This window comes from Eupeodes corollae, chromosome 1, assembly GCF_945859685.1.
Source record: "Eupeodes corollae chromosome 1, idEupCoro1.1, whole genome shotgun sequence".
NCBI lineage: Eukaryota > Metazoa > Arthropoda > Insecta > Diptera > Syrphidae > Eupeodes > Eupeodes corollae.
This window is the reverse complement of record NC_079147.1, coordinates 305,188,450-305,211,339: the sequence shown is the minus strand read 5'-3', so window position 1 is coordinate 305,211,339 and position 22,890 is coordinate 305,188,450. Positions and strand designations below refer to the sequence as shown.

At 36.1% G+C, this 22,890-nt stretch overlaps 2 protein-coding genes across 3 annotated transcripts in view; one reads left to right on the top strand and one right to left on the bottom strand.

Moving 5' to 3' along the window:
* Positions 1-747: 747 nt before the first annotated feature.
* Positions 748-1,797, bottom strand: LOC129939038 (splicing factor 3A subunit 2). The gene is made up of 2 exons (XM_056046902.1): positions 1,695-1,797; positions 748-1,620 (listed from the first exon to the last, which is right to left on the bottom strand). The coding sequence occupies exon 2, from the start codon at positions 1,606-1,608 to the stop codon at positions 826-828; it is 783 nt and encodes a 260-aa protein (XP_055902877.1). The 5' UTR covers positions 1,609-1,620; positions 1,695-1,797; the 3' UTR covers positions 748-825.
* A 1,143-nt stretch (positions 1,798-2,940) lies between these two features.
* LOC129942345 (phosphatidylinositol 4-phosphate 3-kinase C2 domain-containing subunit beta) overlaps positions 2,941-22,890 on the top strand; it is a 28,619-nt gene continuing 8,669 nt past the window's right edge. The window contains exons 1-12 of one of the 2 annotated variants that reach the window (XM_056051219.1): positions 2,941-3,130; positions 6,456-7,515; positions 7,586-7,641; positions 15,990-16,130; positions 16,233-16,682; positions 16,737-17,069; positions 17,123-17,515; positions 17,581-18,785; positions 18,840-19,085; positions 19,149-19,434; positions 19,495-20,038; positions 20,103-20,303. In XM_056051219.1, the coding sequence (XP_055907194.1) occupies positions 6,464-7,515; positions 7,586-7,641; positions 15,990-16,130; positions 16,233-16,682; positions 16,737-17,069; positions 17,123-17,515; positions 17,581-18,785; positions 18,840-19,085; positions 19,149-19,434; positions 19,495-20,038; positions 20,103-20,303 (4,907 nt within the window). In that variant the 5' untranslated portion in view covers positions 2,941-3,130; positions 6,456-6,463. Of the gene's footprint in view, positions 3,131-6,455; positions 7,516-7,585; positions 7,642-15,583; positions 15,609-15,989; positions 16,131-16,232; positions 16,683-16,736; positions 17,070-17,122; positions 17,516-17,580; positions 18,786-18,839; positions 19,086-19,148; positions 19,435-19,494; positions 20,039-20,102; positions 20,304-22,890 lie in introns of those variants that run through there. The other variant, XM_056051220.1, reaches the window with a different exon arrangement.

The following is a 22,890-nucleotide window of genomic DNA, read 5'->3' as shown; positions in this document are numbered from 1 at the left end:
CAATAACAATTCTGGAAGTTATTTGAAGCTGTAGTTGTTTTTTTATTTCCCTTGAAGACTTTGAAGGATCTTTTTTTGAGGCGCAAACAATTTTTCAGTCTTCTCTTGTTGTTGTTTTGCTTGGTTTTCCCCTGTTTTTATGGCTCTCAGCGTTCAAATTGCTTTTGCAATCAACCTAAGAGATCTGATCATTATTCTGGATATTGTCCTTAAAGATTTTTCCTCACTTCGTAAACTAAAATGACAGCCTTCTCTTCTAGGGAACATTGCTTATCTTGACCCATATTTTCCTAAGAATTAATTGTAATATTATTAAAATAATTTGAATTTACTTCCTAAAGAGAAGTTATTGTTATATAAAAATAAAAACCAAATATTAGAAACCAATATTTATGATACTAGCTAAATATTAAGCTCTGTGTTCCAACGCGTTTCTATTTTAATGTCCACCAAAAACACAATCTTGCCTAGAGAACGGTTCATTTCCAAACAATCAACAAGCAAAAAAAAAAATTAAACCCATGTTATTTTGCATAAGAAAGTCTAACTTTTTTTGATAATGGTTAAAACTACTTTGATTTGGGTTTACTCTTAGCCTGCAAAATAAGTTTTTCTTCAAAAATTTTAAAAATTCCTCAAGATTTTGTTTCCCATTAAAGAATGTAATTCAATTTAAGAGAGTACTTGGACACTTAAAATACGGAATATTTTCATAACATTTGGAGAAGTCCCATAAAAAAATCGACATTTAGTTTTTAATTTTTTTTATTCAGAAAAACTACACACGTTATTTAAAAAAAAAAATCAATTCAAATTTGTATTTCATTACATTGGTGGAGGAGGTACTGGCAACACGCCCATCGGAGGCGGAGGTGGAACCGCATTGAACATGTGTCTTGGTGGATGGACGAATCCAGGTCCCATGACTCGCAACTGCGGTGGTGGAGGTGGAATAATCTTAGGTTCGAATTTAAACGAGAACTGCAAAAAGAACTGCTTGGTATCCCGATTCCAGTGAGTCCAGAACTTGCCGTCGGTCTTTTCGACTTCTCGCGAGGGCACCTTGAAAGCGATTGTCTCGTAGGGTTCGGCTGCGAATAGAAGGTATTGCCATTTACGGTCTGGCGGCTCAATTTTCTGTTCATAGGCCGACATGAAGCGATGTCGTGGAATGATACCCTCCGAGATCTCGGGATAATCGATTTGGAAAAGCAACGACTGTTGTCCATTGTCGGGACATCGCTGTTTTGTCACTCGATAACCAGGACGACCGATTTTGACGAACTTCTTCGGCTCGACACGGGGTTTCTCGGGAGCCAACATTGAGGGGGCTTCTTTGGCCTCTTTGGCAGCACGACGCGCCAGATTCTCTTGATGTTTTTTACCTTGGGTGTGGGCGAGATAGCTTCCTTCATTGTTGTGTAACGTTAGACAGAGTTTGCATTCGTAAGAGCCGAGATGATTCTTCATAAAATATGGATCCTTGTTCAGGTCAATGGTTTCCAAGGCGAGTTGCCTGAGACGCTCTTTGCGGTCGCGATTGGTTTCCGACCAGGAGGCGACACCGCCTCCACCAGTTTTGCCACCGGGACGATTTTGGAAATCCATTTTGTTCTAAGGCTATAACAAAACGATTCAAAAGAGTTTACTTTTGTAAGAAATTATTAAAAACTATTATTTTGTTGAAAATTTACTTGTTTAACCTCGGTTCGGTGTGAGAAATTCAATCTGTCAATTTTTTTTTCTAACAAAATGACGTTCAAACGTTTGCGAACTTATGGCTGTAAACACAAATGAATACTAACTATTCTACTACAATTGGTAATATATCGAGAAGGGGCTTACCCCGAGGACACACTTGTGATTATTAGATAGTTTTGAGTATGTTCACATTAGACTCCTTTGAGGTAACTGATTTCCACGTAATTTTGAGCGTTCCCTACATTGATGGCTTGTGATGGTTTTTAAGTTTTAATAGTTATCAGTTAAGGTTTGGAAATTCGTCATTGATCGTTTAGCGCCAGAACAATGCTTTCAAAAAGTAAAAATTAACTTTGAATAAAATAAATCTGTTTGCGACATTCATAGAACACTTTTTTTTATTTCATGGTATCTTAATTAAATGAAATATATGTACATCTGGCGAAGACAATACTCAGAGTCAAAATCACCATCCATTTAAATTAAATATTTTGTGCCATTTACACTCTGGTTGCATCTTCGGTAACGGTGAATGCGAGGCTAGAAAGACTAAACAAAGACGACATTGGGTTACAACAAAATGTGAGACTTGTCATACAGCACGCTAAACTATCAATTTCTTGCAAAATCATTACAGTGAAAACAAAGTGTCCTGTTAACAAAGGAGCAACCTCGTTTGTGTATCTTATTACCTGTGGATTACTTTTTGTAAGACTATGTTAAGTTATTGGTTTATGGCACGCAAACGAGCAACTCTTTAAGCATTGAAAGAAAAAATGTAAGCGACCATTTAATTAGACTGATCGAATGTAATATGTTACTGGTAGTGTATCGAACATATGCCAAAACATAGGTAACAGCGGCCACTTGACTATTTTCTGTAGGGTTATGTAAAGTCGATAGACTACTCCGATAAGCTAGAAAGAATTGGCCACTTGAAGGATAACGTTCGTTGGTTATTGCAGATTTACGTCCAAAAATGTTGTAAAAAGTCAAAAATTGGTCTTAAGATTATATTACGTCCCATTCACCAATGGCATTTATAAGAAATTAAATTTAATCTATAAAGCAAGAAAATTATATTTCGAATAAAGAAAATTCATAAATAACAGCGAAATAAGCGATGATCGTTCGGCCTTAAGAGTCTTTCCAATTTTAGCAACCTGAACGACGTATCTAATTTTCATCTGCTACAATTTCTTTTCTTCATTTTCGATAGAACTTTTCGAAATTCAAATGTCAAAATTCATACGAAAACTGTGAAGGCGGAGAATAGAAAGAAAATTTCCAACATAAATTTTTAATTTGCTTTTCAAGTAGAAAATGTTTTCCATAAAACCACCAAAATAACAAAAATAAACTCCATAATTTAAACTTCAATTAATTACCCAAACATTGAATTATATTTTAAACCAGATTTTTCTCCAAGGTAAGAAGAAAGCAGCCATGAAAGTGCAGTTGCAAAAAAAGTAAAAACAAAATTGTCGGTTTTTTCTTTTGTTTTGTTTTACTTTTAATTAGCAAAAAATAAATCACAGACTCTTAAAATTTTGGAATTCTATTCGATGAATAAAAGAAAAACAAAGTTTTCAAACTTATCTTGCAAAAAGTACGCTTTTAAATAGAATTATGTGTTCTCCTTTGGAGAACAAATTACTTTGTTCTTTTTTTCTTATTATTTTTCTTCCTCTTTCCGTGTTTTTCTTTTTTTTTGTAATCACTGCACAAAGAAGAAGCTAACGAAAAAACAAGAAATCAAATTTAGATAACTTTGGCATGCCTCGGTTCGTGGTCTTTGATAAAACAAATATTCACTCATGCGATGATAATAATAATGATTTATAATTCTGTGCTGAATTTCATTTTATTGCAATTGGAAGTTGATTCTAAAACGATTTTGTTGGGGGAGAAAAGGAAATCGCAATTCCTTCAGCCATGTGTGATGAAGGCGCCAGAGACTGGAGCAGTGGGCGCCGTCCCAGGGTGACCAGAATTTACTTTTTAAAAACAAATCTAAATCGAAAAGTGGCTAATATCGCAAATCTTCTTATTCGCTTTGTATCCAAATTTCAGTTGAAACTCTACGTACATTAAGAATCTCATTAATGTCTTAGCAACTTCACTTTCGTATCTGCTTTGTATATGGTTGATAGCGTTGATATATAAGCTTTGTGGTTACAGCATGTCGTGGAAGTTTGAGAGAGCTGTTGAAATTGGGGATGAGCTTTCAGAAGGATACAAAACAAACTCCGGAGTCACACAAGGCTGTACACTGTGCCCTAGTATATTTCTTTGAATCTTGAATATTTCTTAACCTTTGCAATGATTGAACAAACAAATAATAAAAGTATTTATATCTACGGACGTTATCATACTTTTGGGTCGATTCATCTATAATTGTTACAGTTAAATGAAAAACCTATGGAGTTTGATCGTTATTTGAAAGAGGGGAAAAAATTGATTTGAAAATGTGGAGGATGCCAAAATTATGCAAATCGTGGTCGAAATCGGAACTGAATTAAAATCAATGGGACTCTATTTAAAAAGAAGAACTTGATACCTACAATTTTTTGAAATATTTGTGATTGTGAAAAAAGAAGCCCTCTTAACTGCACCAACTATATAGGCACCGATCTACTTAACAGCGCTTACAAAATCTTCTCTGTCGTAATATTTAAACGTCTTCAGCTCATAGTCTACGACTTGAAAAGTCCTTATCATTGTGGTTTTAGACCAGAAAAGTTCTAAAGATACGGACGGATTTACTGTTGACAACCTACGCAAACGAATTAAGGACAACGAAGTTCGGATATGCACGTGGAATGTTAGGTCCCTTAACAGACCACGTGCGTCCGAAGAACTAGCGCAGGCCCTAGACTGCTATAAAGCAGACATCACCACCATCCAGAAAATAAGATGGGATGGGCCGGGCAAAAAGAGGATGCAAAACTGCGATATTTAGTATGGTGACTGCTACCACGAAAACAAACAGACATGGGGAAGAAGTCTTGAGCTATAGGTGCATCAATGAGCGCCTCAGGACCATACGCATCAAGTCTAAATTCGGCAACATTAGCCTGATATGCGCGCACGCCCCCACAGAAAGATATGTTCTTCGAGCTCTTAGACAAAACATATAAGCAGTGGCCTAGCTACGGTACTAAAATTGTCCTGGGCGATTTTAGTGCCAAGCCGTAGCTTAGGAAGACATATTTGGTGGAATAATCAGGAAAAACAGCCTGCACGAAAACACTTCCGACAACGGATTCAGGCTCATAGATTTAGCTGCGGGGCGAAACGTCATGGTAGCCAGTACGCGTTTTCCACACCTCAAAATCCACAAAGGAACTTGGAGTTCTCCAGATCAATCTACCGTCAACCAGATTGACCATATTGCGATCGACGCCAGACACGCTTCCAGCATCATGGATGTCCAAACTTTCCGAGGAGCTAACATCCACACTCACGGCAAAACAGGGAGGTGCTGGGAGAAGGTACAAAGTCGAACGGCTACAATCGCAAGAGATCGCCAAATCCTTTTCCGACCAAGTTACAAGTAACCTCTCTCGAAGTTCTCTGCCACCAACACAATGTATCGAAAACTAGTGGCAACTTTGCCAAGATGCAATCAGAGAAGCCGCCTCTGATGAGCTGGGTTTCATGCAGCCTCTAACAAGGAACCCCACGTTTGATGAGGAATGTCGGCAGGCAAACAACAGGCACGAAAAGCGGCGCTGCATAAACGAGAGGAACACCGACTTCTCAAAAGGAAAAAGAGAGGGCATGAGAAGCGTGCGGTCGAAGATGTTGAGAGGTTTAAAAGCAGGAATAAAGTTCGAAAGTTCTATGAACAGGTGAAACGAAATTCACAGGTACATAAACCTAGAACCGAAGCCTGCAAAGACGAAAGTGGAAACAACATAGTGGAACCGCAGTAAATGCTGAGGGAGGACCACTTCTGCAGACTATATAAGCTGCTGGAGCGGATGGCTTGAATGCCGAGCTCTTTAAAGCAGTTGGAGATTTGTTGGTTAGGAGCATGCACCAACTTATCTGTGACGACCGTTATCGTCAACGAAAAAATATGACCCTATACTCCGCAGGCATGCAAACCCGTCCCAAATTTGATTGAGAATTTTTACCCGGCGTGCGTATATACATGACACATTAAGACATTGACAAATTGAAACTTTGTAAATTTGTTATAAGGATGTTGAATGTTTTTTCAATTCCTAGCAGGAGGCAGTATCAATAAATACATTTTTAGATGGCACAGGCTGGAATTAAAAACAACATGTCACGCCAAGAGTGCTACTTTGTACTTTCTTAATAAAAAGTTAATTTATTCTATTTTTACTTAAAAACACTAACAAGATCTTAATTTAAGATAAAGTGAATAAAATAAGCACGATCTCCAAGAATATGTATGCGTTTCCTTAAGAACTATACGAAAATTACTATTAAAGGGAAAATCTACTTTATTCATTGGGTATAAGAATAAAGTGCATTTGTAAACAAATCATAAACCAACTTCATCTGGTAACCCTAATATTTCCTCTTATCTTATTCTTTTTTTTTTAAACTCAAGATAAACTGTTTTCTGATAACAATTAAACAAAAGAAAAAAACAAATAATTCATCCGATAAATGGACCTTGACATTAAATTACCAATCATATTGTTTTGATCTCTCCAAAGTAAACATTTCAAAAATTGCAATACTAATCAGAAACTTTGTATTTTCTTTTATTTCAGCCACAACAATGGCAAACCAAGCCGAAATCGATTACGAAAAACAATTCCAAGAAGATCTAGCCAAAGCGACCGCTCTAAGTATAGAATCCCAAGCCCTCGATGATTTCCGACGTTCAAAATCCCAATATTCATACATGTCTAGCCGTGGCTCGCCACCAAATGCCGGCTATCATAAGAAACCAAATGAAAAAGATTATTCTTCTAGTGTACAGTCGCGATTGCGGCCGGGTTCGTTTAATGTCCCAAATAGTTCGTCAATAGCTCCTCCACCGGCAGTGCCGTCACGCAGACACAGTGAAATTCGTCTACCGGAGGAAACTCCAACGAAAGTTGCTGAATCGGATTTAATATCGTTTGTCAGTCCGACGTCGTTAAAAAAACCAGAGAATACAACTTTTGATAAGCTGCTAGAGGATATACAAAAGTTGAGTACGGCACCACCACCAGTTCCGGCCATCAACACACATCCCAACTTCGGATCTTCGCCGGCATTTTTAAATCAACAGCTTAACCAAACGGGTATGCAACTGGTTCCCTTCACTCCACAGCAACCAGCACAAAAGACGCCTCTGACAAACGAAGAGCTCTCAAAGTTGTACAGTATGCCAACGCAGCAGGTGATGCATCCCCACGCGATTGGCTATATGAGGCCAGTGGGGCAGTACACTCCGGTGTACCAACGGCCAGCGATAACGGCAGCAGGTTATGGCTACGGAATAGCACCAGCTAACAGCTATGGCTATGGAATGCAGAGGCCTGCAACTATCACAACCCAACAGTCATATCCTCCGGTTCAGTTCCCCTCGAACTCCCAACACCAGCATCAGCCTCAGCCTCCAATAGCGGAGGTTCCCATTCAAAGTGTATCAAATCCAAATAGCGCTATGGTTTTGCAGAATCTGACCAACCCCATGCTCCAAATGACAAAGTCACAGTCGTTGTCTGGGGTTTCGACGCTTGGAAGTTCGCCTTCGATGAGGAGCAATTCGAGCAATGGAATCAATCGCAAGGTCCGGAGAAATCTCGGCGATGATTTAATTGATCTTACCCAAGATGATCCGTAAGTTTTCTTGATTTGTAGAAAAAAATATATGAATTATTAAGTTTTTTTTTTTCCTCTTCTATTCCAGATCACGAGTGAGTGTGCTGGAAGCTTTCGATCCACTGCTTAACGAGGACGATTATGGTGAGTACTTTCAAATAGTTTCCTTGTAAAATGTTTGTTTCTCGTGCAGAATGTTCATTTATTACTCTCATTTGTCCTTCTTGTGTCCAAAAAATCGCATAAATCATAATTTTCATTTTTCGCCAGATCAGTTCAACAAAAAAAAAAAACAACAAACTCCTTTTTATATGTATCCTTGGCTCCTCACACTATTCTCAGTTTTGCTTTAGTTTCTGTGTAGGAAAGTTTCAAATTATTTCAAAACTATTTTTTAAAAAAGAACAAAAAAAAAACGGTTTTTGTGTACACCTCTATCTCTTTTTCTTCTTCCAGTATTATGGAAATAAAACAGGAATTTTAAAGTATTCCTTCTACAGCTACACTAAACTGCTACTACAGTAATCGTGCCTTGAGGAGATGAGAAAAAAAAGAAAGAAAAACAAAAATAATAAAAGTATTATATTCGAAACACGTTGAGATGATGTGTTAAAAAATAATTAAAATTTTTTTACCGGCCAAATTATTGTAAATTTTCATAAAACATATCATATTTTTTTCTTAGAAAAAAAAAGAATAAATATTGTGCATAGAATTTTATTTGTTTTGGTGAATTGAAATTGTTAACAAAAAGACTTTACATCCAATAAAAAATATAAAATTTACAAGTAACAATGCTTCATGCTTTTTATTACTTTTACTTTAAATGATTTTCTTCAAGTTCTTTCAAGTGGTGCAAGAGCTGTAGTAGCAAGTTATTGTAGTTAAGATGTTCTGACTTAAATTAACTTTTGCAAGCGCAATCCTTTCTGATATTCTCTTTTACATTGGAAGCTTTTTTAAGAACTAGTAACAATAAGTACATTTTCTAAACCTAAAAAGCAAATGCTAAATTATATAAAAATGTTGATACTTTTGATATCAGTTTCATGATATTAAAAATTACCTCTAACTAAGTCAACTATTTCCAACCTTTGATTTGAGGTTAAGTTTTTAATTGATTTGTAAAAAATCTTGTATTAATTCAAGAGTTTTAACAAATAAATTAAAATGTGTTTTGAAGATTTCCAATGGTAAAAAAGAGTTTTAACTTTAACAAATAAAACCCAGTCATTTAAAAAAAAGGAATACAACTGTCACCCATTAGTTCACATTATTTATAAAAATTTTGCCATAAAACTGAAAAACTTCTAATGGACAGGGGGATTAAATGTTGGTCACCACCGTAATAATATTAATATTTTCCTCATTCAATAAAACACTGATTAAATGTCCATAACGATACTTAAGATACGGAGGCTCTTTATATTTCCTTCCTTGGTAAAATGAAGTATTTAAGTTGTTTTTCTTACATGTTGCTGATAAGTTTGTTGTTTTTGAGAATTACTATATTTTCCTTAAGCATTGACTAGCTTACTTAAATCCACGTTTGGAGTTAAATCTTAATCCTATGAATAGCATTTACAAATCCGAACGCTTAAATTCAGCCACGAATTTGTTTGTGGCTATAGACTTTCAAACAATTTGTCACCTTCAAACAATATATCATCCAATCAGAAGCCAAGTGCCACAGCTTATAAAAAATGCTTTAATTCCCTGTAAACAAAAATTATTGTTATAAGAATCAATACCTTAAAAAAAAATATGAAGATTACACAGATTTTTATCCTTGGAATCAAATTGCATTTTTAAATTACTTTTGATAGTCTTAATTCAAATCCGAATCCAAAATCACTCCGTCACTTCAGATATTTAAAAAAAAACATTTAACTTATGTCACTTTCCCTCGAAAATCATGTTTTAGAGGTCTCTCGCGGAAAGACAAAAAGTGTGGAATTGGTTGAAACCCAGGGAAAATTATATTAATAGTCTTCAAGAATATGTCGAAAAACGACTTAATACGAAATATTATTGTGTAGTCATTGTTAGGCCAAAAATATAAGAATGTACACAAAATGTTCGTATTTTTGTGTTAGAAGGTTGATTCGGAGTCTCAATTTAATCAGTAATTTTGTTTGAGGTACATATGTATACGGTCAAAAAATAGAGTTTAGCTTTAAGCAATATGCTACTCTATCTTAAATTTTATCTTACAAAATGAAAATTATTTTTATAAATACTGTGTATTTATTTTTCAATATGTTATATTTGCGGTGCAAAGCAACATTTGGTAGCATATCCATTATTTCTATAACAACTGAACAGCGGATTTGCATAGCACTCTTAAGGGGCCAGCTATCATTGAAACCGATCCGGGAATATTTTTTTGAATCGTTATTTTATGTTAAAGTTAGAAATGAAAATTATATACTGATCAATCGAAAATCACCCAAAGATTTTGTGGAAGAAAAAAGTGTAATTGCGCATTTGTTTTTCTCTGAAAATGTATTTTTCTATTTTCCGGACGGAAATTCCTGAACAGCTGGTACTTTTAGGGTCCGGTTATAGCTATGGGGCCAGTTATAGCTATCAGTAAAATGCATCAGTAAAATTTGAAACAGGAGGAATTTGAAATGTTTTACTGATGAGCGATCATAGCAATCAGTAAATTTACGTCATTAAATTAAATGTCACTTTGAAGTTTCTATTTGAAGAGTTCGTTTTGTTATTCATTTGTTTGTTATCGTTTGTGCTTCTGTGAAATTAAGTTGATCTTATCATGGGTCGTGCAAAAAATAAACAAAATTTATTTTGTGTATAATAAATAAAAGATCTTCTCAAAAAATACGACGCTTTCAAGTACACCAGTGATTACCAGTGGGAGAGAATTTAAAGCAAAATTATTTAAGTTTTTTATTCAAAATTTTATTTAATAAATAAATATGAAAATATTCTTCCTTAAAACTTAATCTAATTTCGATTTCACAGCAACTTAGAGCTACTTTTAACTTAACATAAATCCAGAGCCACTCGGCACACTATTTTCGGCACGAAAATAAGACCGAAAAGAGTTTCGGAGCGTGGTCCATTTACTTTGGCACTCTTCGACAGAAAATAACAAATTTTATTGTCAACAATTCAGGTTTAATCATTCCATAACTATAAACTTACCAGGCCTTCCCAAGACAAGGGATATATCCCCCCAAGCATTTATTCGTGCCATTTTGTCTGAATACTTTTGGTCGTCTTTGGCATAAAGACACAAATGGTTTTTCACTTCAAGTATTAATTTGGTTTCAAACTCTTTTTTTGAAGTCATTTTTGTTATTTTTTTAATTTGTTTTGCTAGGAAAATGTTGTTTAATTTCGATCATAACATCGAGCTTCGCGCCTCAGACAATTTTTTTGCTGTTGCTTTCATCAGTAAAATTTTTAATGATGTGATCGGAACAGCAAAAAATTGAAACACGAACAATAAAACGAAATGGAATTTCTTTTGACTTTTGGCAGTCAGCTGTTCAGTAAAATGAAATTTCATCATTAAAAAAATTAAAATGGATTTATAAATTAAATAAAACTTTAAATGCATTTGTTTGTTTTTAGTTTTTGAACATGTTACAGATTTATTTCTAACAAAAGATCGATGCGATATGGTGAATCCTATATTCAAGTATTTTTTTCAAAAAGAGAGAATGCAATTTAAGTTTTATTTAATTTATAAATCATTAAAATAAATTTTAATTTTTTTTAATGATTAAATTTCATTTTTCTAAACAGCTGACTGCTAAAAGTCAAAACATATTCCATTTCGTTTTACTGTTGGTGTTCCAATTTGTTACTGTTCCGATCACATCATTAAAAACAAAACAAACAAATTGTCTGAGGCTCGAAGCTCGATGTTATGATCGAAAGAAAACAAAAATCTATTGACGTACATTTTTTGAGATTTCTCCTGTTTCAAATTTTACTGATAGCTATAACCCGGCCCTTATGTTCAAAAGTGAAACGAATCGTTCCACTGATTTGTGTTCCAATTTCACACAATTCCAATGACAGATTTCTGTTAGTCAAATTTTGTCGGTGGATTTCAATCAGGATTTTTTTTTAATGGCAGAAACTTTTAATGATACACCGTCAAATATCGATTCATAAATTTTTCCGGATCGATTTTAATGATAACTATAACTAGCGCCTATAAACGACCTATCATGAAAATTCCAATGTTTGTTTTCAATGATGAAAACCAATGATAGCTATAACTGGCGCCTAACAGGGGACGAGTGTTCCTTATCGTTACTTGTTTTCCACAGAAACATTTCCAGACTAATTTGGTGGTATACTCCAGGTCGTTTTCACGTTGAAAGATCCACTGCTCATCATCTAGTATCTTGAAATAAAGATTTCCTACAACGTTGTATGAAAAATTACCCTGGATCATTTAACTTGATCTTCCGTGTTAAATAGTATTTTATTTGTATTTCGGGTTGAGTTCCGAATTTTGAGACCTTCTAACAATCTTTCTTTTATGCCACATTTTAATCGTTAAAAATATTTCGAGTTACACTATAGTTTTATTTTTTTAATCGCAGCTTTAATGAAGATTGAATTTAAATGTTTTCATAGCCTTAACAGAATGTTGCTGTCAAATATTGATGTATTCTAAATATATATATAATCAATATAATATAAAATAATCAACTTTCCAATTTAACTAACTTAAATATTCCGAAAGTATGAATTTTTTTAAAGCTTAACATTCCTGTTATAACGACAACAAAAAAAAAACAGTTGTTGTACCAATAACAACATTCATTTTTCTTACGTTTTACTTTTTTATCTAAAACTTAATTCATCTCAAATGCAACTATTATTAACTTTCATTTTCTCTAAAAAGGTTTTATTTAGAGTAGAGTAATATTTTTTTTTAGCGGAAATCAATTGATGCTTTTTTTTGTTGAAATGACAACATACATACATGTAGTAACCGTCATTATCATTCGGTTTTGTATTAAACGTTTTGTTAAGATGTATTGGTTAACAGACGTTAACAAGTACAGTTACCAAAATTCTTTTCCTCAGAACTTATTACCTTTAAATCCAAATGTTATTCCTAAAAAGTAGTAAGAAATTTTAAAACTAGTATAGCATAAGAAAAGCAAAGCGATAAACAATTAACATCTGCCAAATTAGGAAAAAGCACACCATAAGTATTGCCTTATTGCTTATAACATCTGCCAATCGCCTTGGCATATATTTTAAAGGTATTGTTGACTTTTTTTTCTGTCATTTTTCTGCTAGTACGCTTATGGAAGTAGCAGGCCTCTCCCGTACACGTCGATCAAGTTCATTCCAAAATTTTTCTTTAGAATTGAGGTAAGGTGATTGTGCAGGGTTTGTAACAACTTTGGGACAGTTATAGAACAACCGTTCGAGGACAATATGAGCTTTATTTTTGGCCTCATTGTCTTGGTAAAATCTAAAGAATCGCGAAGTTCCCAGTTTTTTCTTACAATTAACCGTTCTTCGTGTGCCATCAATCTTTTTGGTTGCCCTTTCTACTTGATAAAGTCGACACGTCCTCATCCCGATACCTTCTTACAATATCACCAACAGTACTAGCCTTTATCTTTAATATTCCTCAAAAACCCTAAGCGAATGACCGATTTTTTAAGCGACAGAGCGACGTTTATTGTTTCAATCGATCGCTGAGCGACGTAGAAAAAAGATGTGTGCAATAAACACTGAAAGTTTAATTTCAGCTGTCCAAAACCCCCCAGTGCTATGGCAGGACACCTACAAAGATTACAAAAATAAAAATGTCACCTATAAAACTGGGAAAAAGTTGGACAAATTTGTAGTTATAAAACACAAAAAAAATTATTAAAAAATAAAAATAAAATCGATCTGGAAAACTGCGAAGAGTTAGATGTAGGCACATTTTCCCTTTCACAATTTATGGGGTGTACACCAAATCTACGAATTCTCGATCTTATTACAGATCTATAAAAAGAACGCGACTTTTAACTAGTAAGCTATGACGAACCGCACTTGACGATAGCATTTTTCCAATTAATCGTTCAGCGATGAATCGTTTAGTAAATGGCCACCCATCGCTCAGATTGGACGCTCATATCGTGACCGAAGCCTTAGGGCCTTTTTTCGCGAAATAAAATTGAAATTATATTTAAAGAATATTGTATTTTCACGGTGATTATATATAAAAAGCTAAAAATAATGGATGAAATCCTATCGGGCCATACGCTAATGAAGTAGTTTTTACTTTCAAATGCGAAAAGATGGCATCTTAAAGTGATGAATGGCTCCGTTGGACAATTTTAGCTATTTCACGAACTGATTTTTCATCCTGGCTATGCCGATATTCGTTTTGGGACCATTTAAACGTTAAACAAAAAACTTTTCAAAAAAAAAAAAAAATGAGTGACGAAAAAAGAATACCTTAGCTTATCATAATTTGACGAGAGAAGCACTGTCACTAAGTACTCTACAGTGCATCAGTAACAAGTGTCCTATTCGATTATGTGTGGAAGACGAAATAGTCAACTTGTTTCGATTTGTCTACATTTTCATGTTTTCTTTATTTTAATTAAGAATTTATTAATACAAATCAGTATTAAGTCTTTGTATTTAATAAATCTGATGTAAGGACTAAGTCACTGATAAAGCATAGGTTCCCATCAATCACCAATATCAAAAACAAAGCGCGGTTGGTAGACAGATGGGGAATTGGGAAACCATCTCGAAACCTACCGCGTACTGTTGTCATTTGTTCTTTCGCCTCTGTTCTTCTGTCTTGTATTAATGGGCAAGTTCAAACGACATAACGCTCTTAAAAGTAAAGCAAGTCTCTAGTATATGATTGACCAGCTACCAAAAAATTGCCTTCCAATTAATGCAACTTTACTGCAAAGTTGACTGTAAACTTAGTCAAGAAAAATCTACCTTAATATCAAGTTAAGTCTACTTATGTCAAAATTAATGTTGATCATGTTTTTTCATTCAACTGAAAGCTGAACTTTATTATTCTTTGGTTTACTTATTTTCTGCAAATGGTAAAAGAAATAAGTAGTATTCGTTTACATTACAAAATACAGATCGTGGACTTGTAACTAGTCTAGTCGCTTAAGGTGATATGTCTCTACATTTATGTGCTGAGTATTATGTTATGTAACTGTAAATTAATCTGAGGTGAATTTCTACACTCGCATACATTTTCATAGAGAAATTGCACTTGCAAAAATTCTTTTAATTTATGTCCCATTAGTCGTGGGAGCCACTGTATGTAAAATATTTAAAACTCCAATAGCCTTGAACTACAAAAAAAAACAGTCTGTTCGTGCGACCAAGTCATCATTTAAATTCCTCCGTTTTCGATTATGCTTTTTTGTATTTTACGCCTGATACTTTAATCGAGTTATTTTTTTCAAATCCCAGGCCCAAAGAAATGACAACCTTTTTTAGCATAAGCATCAAATTTCGCGATATATTATTTTTCACACTAAAATCCCATAATTCGCAGTACTTGCTTAAAGAGAGAGCGTGCTTGCTAAGAATTAAATCTAATCTTACACATTTGATTATTTTTTGTTTGTGCCTTCTATGACGCAATTCTATTGTCCAAGTTTATAATTTGTTCTATGTTGATTAGAACTTTTGTTTACGAATGCACTTAACGAAGCGACAGCAAAATTGTTGGCCGCCTGTCTCTCGCCACCACAACCGCCTCGACATCCAATAAATGGGAATTCATGTGCATGTGCCCTGAGATTTGTTTTGTTATGGCATTCATAATTATTTATTTATTTAATCTCTCACGTACCTCTATTTCAAAATCCAACTGATTCACAATATTTTGCAGGCTCTTTTCAATTTGATTCTGGGAATTGTAGTTTACCTTTGGAATTTACAAAAATACTCAAAGATTTTATTTAAATTCTAGAACTACTCGCATAATGTTTATTCTGTTTATATCTCGATCAAATCACCTCTCACATTTTACCCTACCCACCTGTTGGCAGTTCTCGACTGCTTCCCAAGATTCACAAGTACACATTTTTCACAGTCGGTTGCTCCCCCAAGCCCAATGCCAAAGCGTAAACTAAACTATTCTCATAACAGAGACAATATTTTTAATGTTCTTTGAACTTTTCTCTGTTTAACAACATTTTGTGTGTTCTTGTGTCCCAAATTATCTAAATATCATATTGGTCTAGTTCTAGTTAATAATATGTTAATTTATATTTATTTTTAATGTTTTATTTTTCTTCTTCTGTTTCTGTTTCGGGTTTGGTCGTCGTCGTACCTCAACTACACGTTGCCGTCGTTGGCGTTGTTGCTATAATTAATATGCAGCTAAAAATAAGCCAACGTCTACTGAATTTGTATTTTTAATTTTGCGACGAGAATTTTGTGTTAATTCATATTTTTGTTGTTGTTGTTTGAGGAAATTACCAAAATGCTATCGATTCTTGCAGGGAGCGATAATGCATCCGATTGCACTTCCTACTACGCCGAATACGATCCATTCGATTATTTGTATAGTGGTGGAACTCAATACTCAGATCCAGTGTATGAAGCCGTCAATAAATTGGATCGCACGCCAGTTAGTCCAAATGGTAAGTACATAAACGGGAAGTCCCAGATTTTGCTCGCTTATTTTGTGTGTCTGTCGAGTATTTACATATTTAATTTGATTGTTTGTGTCTTTAAATACCTAGTTTCATCAATTGGTTGGCGTTCGGAGTATACAAAAGATGCATATCCATCAACGTCGTCAGGTTTGATATCACCTCCACCACCATTGCCTCCTAGGAATATTAGTAGCAGAGTCTCAGAATCAGTAGAACATTCCATGGAAAATGTGGTTCTGGATAGGAGAAAAAACTTCACCAAGCTCTACGAAATGGTCACAGATTCCAGGGCACATGATCCGGAACTCTTGGAGTTCTTTTATATGGTGAAAGATTTGCGTTCCAAATATCGTTATGACGATGTGAAGACAAACGTTGGACACATTGTCGCTTCCGAATTCAATTTCTTCTATCCCCTCGAGCAGAGCATAAAGATTTTGATGTATCCAGCACTTAACGGCTTGCAGAGAGACTGTGAAGCAAGTAAAAAGGGACCCATCGATGGGTATGGGTCTCCTATTGTTTTCACCAGTGATAGTAAGTGAGAGTGAGTGTATGTCTGAAAAATAACTTAAAATAACTTGTATGCAGTTAATTCGCCTGTGGAACTTGTGATTGGACATGCTTTTTGTGCCTTGGAGGGTCAGATCCTGGGAACAGTGGATGACTACGCCGCAAAGCCGATTGGTGTCTCGGAATGGCTATCGCCGACTTCTAAGCTGAGTCAACTTCAATGTGTGCATGACAGCTTGAAGCTCGAAAAGGATGTTCATTTGGGTTTGTGCATGAAAACAGAGACAACCATGAGTGTTATTGCTCGGACACAGAGAGACGATCTAAGGGATGACACACTGCGTCCTGAGGAGATTCTTCCCAATGAAACAGCCACAACCATATCCTATGACAACATGATGATTCTGATAGGTTGGCTTTACATGTTTATGTAAAATATATCATTTTAAGTTCAATTTTTATAGAAACACTTGAAACTGAGATCGATAAGTTTGAAATGAATGCGGGAGATTCAAGTTCAAGATCGATTTTGTCTTGTTCGGGAGTTGTTCAAGGGGTGAAGGCTATTTGCGCTCTCTTAGGATCAATTGATACTCTGGAAATCGCTAGCAATATAAATGATCTGAAGAGGATATGTGAAGATGGCCAAGTGACCTACTCCTCGTCGTATGGTGTCAATCCTGAAGTTGGTTCAGATCATGGCGACTATGCTGAGGTTATAATGCGTCCAAAATCAACAATGGAACAGATAAAGTCCAAGTGCAATCAAATACGCGATGCCGTTCAGGAATTAATCGAAAACTATTCAAATGCATTCCGTGTAGACTTTTGTGTTAAGTCTGTAGACTATACAACAAGTGAGAGTCTTTTTAGTTATTTATTTTTCCTCAACTCAAATAGTTTTTCACCTTTCCTTTTCCAGCTCCAATACCAATTTCTTGTGTTTTGAAGCCGGTAATAGTGAACATCAGTTGCTTACATCGCCCACCGCCGAATTGGAAGTTTGAAGATTATTCGATGGGAGTGCAAATCAATTACGGAACTAGATTTATTTCTAAGACTTTGGTGATCAAATGCTCAAACGACACAAGTGGAGGTTTATTTCCCAGGCTTAAGTTCGAATCGTGGATAACTTTTGATAATATTCCGATTTGTACTTTGCCGAGAGAATCGAGGCTGATTTTTGTGCTTTTTGGCACACAGACTGCGGAGAATGAGCAATCTAATGATCAGAATGGAGAGAAGAAACAAATTACGACGGAATTGGGTTGGTGTGCTTTGCAGTTGTTCGACTACAAACGAGAGATGGTTTGTGGCTCGTATTTGCTTTCGATTTGGCCTCCGACGACTGATAAGTTCCTTGGTCCAGCACCTGCAAGGGGATGTCATCCCCAACCAGATGTGTGTCCAGTATTAAGTATAGAAGTGCCTCCTTATGGGGGACGAATAGTCTTCCCAGAGCCTCTGGAAAATCCACCACCTGCACCGAAATACGACTTTAATTCATTGGATTGTAACTTGCAGCAGGAACTTCTCGATACAGCCGAGCAGGGCTATGCTGATGCTTTGGAACAGCGGGAGGTCTTTTGGGAGAAGCGACATTATTTGCAGAAATTTCCCTATGCTCTGCCTAAGGTTTTGCATGCCGCCCATAGTTGGGACTATGCGAGTTTGATTGATCTGCATTCATTGCTTAGGTCGTGGTCGCAATTGTCGCCACTTCAGGCTCTAGAATTACTCCTGCCGCGTTATCCGGATGCACAAGTTCGGGCGAAAGCAGTTGAATGGATTTCCAGGCTGCCTAATGACCAACTAGTTGATTCTTTACCGCAGCTGTTGCAGGCCTTAAAACATGACACTTATGAAGCATCGGCTATGGCACGGTTCCTTCTAAGCAAATGCCTTGAATCTCCTCGGATTGCGCATCACATGTATTGGCTTCTGGTGCACAGCTTGCCAGGTGATGCACCACAAAATACCATCGATGCCTCGAGTTCAGAGTATGATGAATCTCTTATCACTCAAGCCCGTTACCATCGAAGGAATAAGATGATGCTAAGGGCATTGTTGGCCATATGTGGAGAGAAACTATTGTCAAGGTTCCTTAGTCAAAATATGATGTGCAAGGTAAGCCGATTTAGTTTTTCCACAAATTTTTGTCTAGACCTTTGTGATTTTTAGAATCTGGCTGACATTGCGCATTCGGTCAAAGTCTCAAAAGAATCGTTGCGACAGAAGGCCCTGTGTCAAGGCATGGACAGTGTTCATCAGGCTTTGATTGATAAACCAACATCCCTGCCACTTGGACCGGGCTTGGAAGTAACTGGTGTTAATGTGAGAGGTTGCAGTTACTTCAATTCAAATACATTGCCTTTAAAGATATCGTACTATGGACCTGATCGACAGTTGCTTCCAGCTATTTTTAAAGTATGTTTTTTTTTTGTTAATAATTTTGATGTAGCAGCAAAAGTAACTTCCTTGAACTTTCAGTCCGGTGATGATCTTCAACAGGATATGTTAACTATCCAATTGGTTCGTGTGATGAATAAACTTTGGCTAGCCGATGGACTTGACCTTAAAATGGTCACTTTCGACTGTGTTCCAACTGGCTATAAAAAGGGTATGATTGAACTGGTTTCCGATGCAGAGACTTTACGCAAGATACAAGTGGAATATGGATTAACTGGTTCTTTCAAAGATCGACCCATTGCCGAATGGTTGGCAAAGCAAAACCCCAGTCAGTTGGAATACGCCAGAGCCGTGAAGAATTTTACAGGTACCTACGCAAAAATTATGTTTTTCTTGGATCAACCTAATAAACTTCTCCTATGTTTAGTTTCTTGTGCGGGCTACAGTGTTGCTACTTACGTTTTGGGCATCTGTGATCGACACAACGACAATATTATGTTGAAAACTTCCGGACACTTATTTCACATTGATTTTGGAAAGTTTCTGGGCGATGCGCAGATGTTTGGAAATTTCAAAAGAGATCGAACACCATTTGTGCTTACTTCGGACATGGCCTATGTTATCAATGGCGGTGATAAGCCTTCGACAGATTTCCATTACTTCGTAGATCTCTGTTGTCATGCATTCAACATAATCCGTAAACATGGTGATCTCATTTTGCACATGCTTGCACTTATGGCGACAGCTGGAATTCCAGGAGTCACTGCAGATGCAGTGTCTTATGTAAAAAGGGCCTTATTGCCATCTCAATCGAATCCCGAAGCTGCTGCATCGTTTGCTAAGATGATTCAATTCTCTTTGAAAAGTTGGTTTACTCAGTTCAACTTTTTCCTGCACAATTTATCTCAGTTGAGGTTTTCCAATGACGAAGGCAGTGGAGAGCTTTTATCATTTGTTCCAAGGAAATATGGGTAAGGAATATACAAACTTTGATTAACTTTTTGGCTTATTTTCCTTTTTTTATGATTTTCACAGAATGCAACAAGACGGGCGGTTGAAATCGGTGATGGTAGTGCGTTGTCAAAAACACTACGATATGGAGAAATATTACACGTACATCTTGAGGGTCACACGTCACAATCAACCAGATCCAACGCATTTGTTCCGATCGTACAAGGAGTTTTCTGAGTTTCATCAGAAGTTGTGCCTGCATTACCCACTTGCTAAGCTTCACAGGTTTGTACATCAAAATTTATCTAATCAAAATATTTAAGCATACATACATTTTCTGGTCAGAATTTCTCCTATAACAAATTCTCTGGTACCCGTGTAGCATGATGGTTAGGGCGTTCGACTGTAACGTCAGAGGTCTTGGGTTCAACCCTTCCTATGCCATCTAAAGTTTTTTTTTTACGGGTACTGCCTCTTGCAAGGAATTGAAAAATTCTCCAAGAGTAATTCTTCTGATAAAAAGTGCTTACTCGAATTAGGCGTTCGGATTCGGCTTAAAAACTGTAGGTCCCCTCCATCCCTGACAATAGAACTCGCACACAGGAATGGTTGAGAGTTGTAAGTCACTAGGCCCCAGTTCTGAACGGACTGTTGCGCCACCCAATTTATTTATTTATTTACATATTCTGAAGAGGAGTTCCAAGCTAGCAAACTACCTGCGTAAACTTTTGGACTCGTTCCGAGTAGTGGTAAAAACAGCATTTGTTTAGTCAATCCTCAAAAAATGGCAATCTTCTTCTTAAAAAAATTTCGAACGAAATCGCTAACGTACCATAGAACGGCGGTAGTTGCCGTCTTGAACCAAAGATCAATTATTCATATCTGGGTTGTGTTGTGTTGATCGTGAAAATAATTTGCGTCTCTGAGGTTGTGTTCGAATTTAGAGTGTTACTCTGTATACAGAGATTTTCACCTTTTATATATTATCTTCCCTTATTTTTGAGTGTAGGTTTTAAAGTAGAATGTCAAGGTAAAATTTCGACGTTTACAGATTATTCAGATGTAATTTTTCCAAAGCAAGATTACATCCTGAACCTGATGTTAAGTCCTTTTATTTTAAACCATACATTTATATTTTTTGTTTTGTAGTTTGGTGCTGTTTTTTGGAAATCTATGGAGTTTTCCTGTGGTGTCAGATCTTTTCCAATCCCATGATTGAACTTCATAACAAAAATTAAAATTGCTTCTGATGTATAATAGATAATATAATAGATCTTTCTTTTCGTATATGATTTCTAAGTAATGCCCATTGCATTTTTAGAGTTTTTTGCGTTACTTTAGAGTTTCTAATTGTTGATGACAATAAAACCACTTATCGTTAGCAGCTAGCCAAGTCTCCGGAAGGTCAAAGTTTTAGACTTGCACACGTTAACATCCAAGTTTCATTCCAAATAGTATGAACGTAATATTTATCATCACTTGAAAAGATTCAGCGGATTTTGCGACTAGCACTACCTGCATACATCAAAATCTCAATTTGAAGATCAACTCCTAAGATCCCGCAAGGCAAAAAAAAAGGAAGTTTGAATGTAGTTTGCTTTAATTAATGTACGCATACAGCTTTTTAATAAGACTATATACTAAGATACAATTATGTAAAGTTTGTTAGGCTTCGGAAAGCCTGATACGAGGGTTGCTACTTATATTTCTGGCCTAATAATGAAAAAACAAAATATTCTCGATGAAAAGCAATACACTTTTGCAAAGGTTTGAACCAATTTTCTTAGCACTTTTCAACTCCGATTGAGGTACCTCCACAACATAGTTTTTGAATGCATCAACGGCTTCTTCAGGGGTCGAAAAACGGTGTCCGCGCCTTTGTTATTAATGTGCGGGAATAAGAAGAAGTCATTGGGTGCCAAATCAGGACTGTGTGGCGGATGACTCATTAATTAGATGTTTTGGCTGGTCAAAAAATTCCTTTGTTTGAGCCGATGTGTGAGAGCTTGCATTGTCATGATGAAGAATGATTCGCCTCTTCTTCTGCTTTTTTCTAATTTCTCCGATGACTTCTGGCAAACAAACTGTTGTATACCATTCAGAATTGACCGACTTGCGTTGCTCTGACGCTATTGTCGCTACGTGACCGGTAATTCCGAAGAAACAGGCAACCATTTGCTTCGATTCGCTTCTTCCGCGAAAAACTTTTGTTAGATTTGGCTCATCTTGGAAGACCCAAGCAGTCCCCATACACATCCATAGATCCATGATTCGTCATCTGTGTAGATATTATACACAGCCTTTGATGCACCTTGAGTGTATTTTTTCACCATTTCCTTCACCAATCGACACGACCCTTCTTTTGAGCGTGTGTCAGATTATGGGGGATCCAACGCGATCAAATCTTTTTCACGGCCAAATGTTCATGTAATATCTTATTGATGCTAGTCATAATAAAGCCCAAAGATGACTCTATCTCACGATATGTAACATGTCGATCTTACTTCATTAGTTTATGCACAGCATCGATATTTTGTGGCACAACGACCGATTTTGGACGACCTTTACGGAATTCGTCCTGGAGCGAATGAAGACCATGATTGAATTCGTTATTCCAGTATTTTGCAGTGTTATAGGATGGTGCTTTATCGCTGTAGAAAGAATTAAGTTCATCGCTCACTCTTGTATTGATAATCCACGTCGAAAGTTATGAAAAATTAAAGCACGAAAACGTTCACGAGTTTATTCCATTTTTTGCCCGGATGCATCTTTCAAGTATCTGTCAACAACATAAATAGCATGTTGGAAAATGTCAAACTTTCCGTTAAAAATGTCAGATGGCGCCTGACAACACTTATTGTCACCTAGGCTG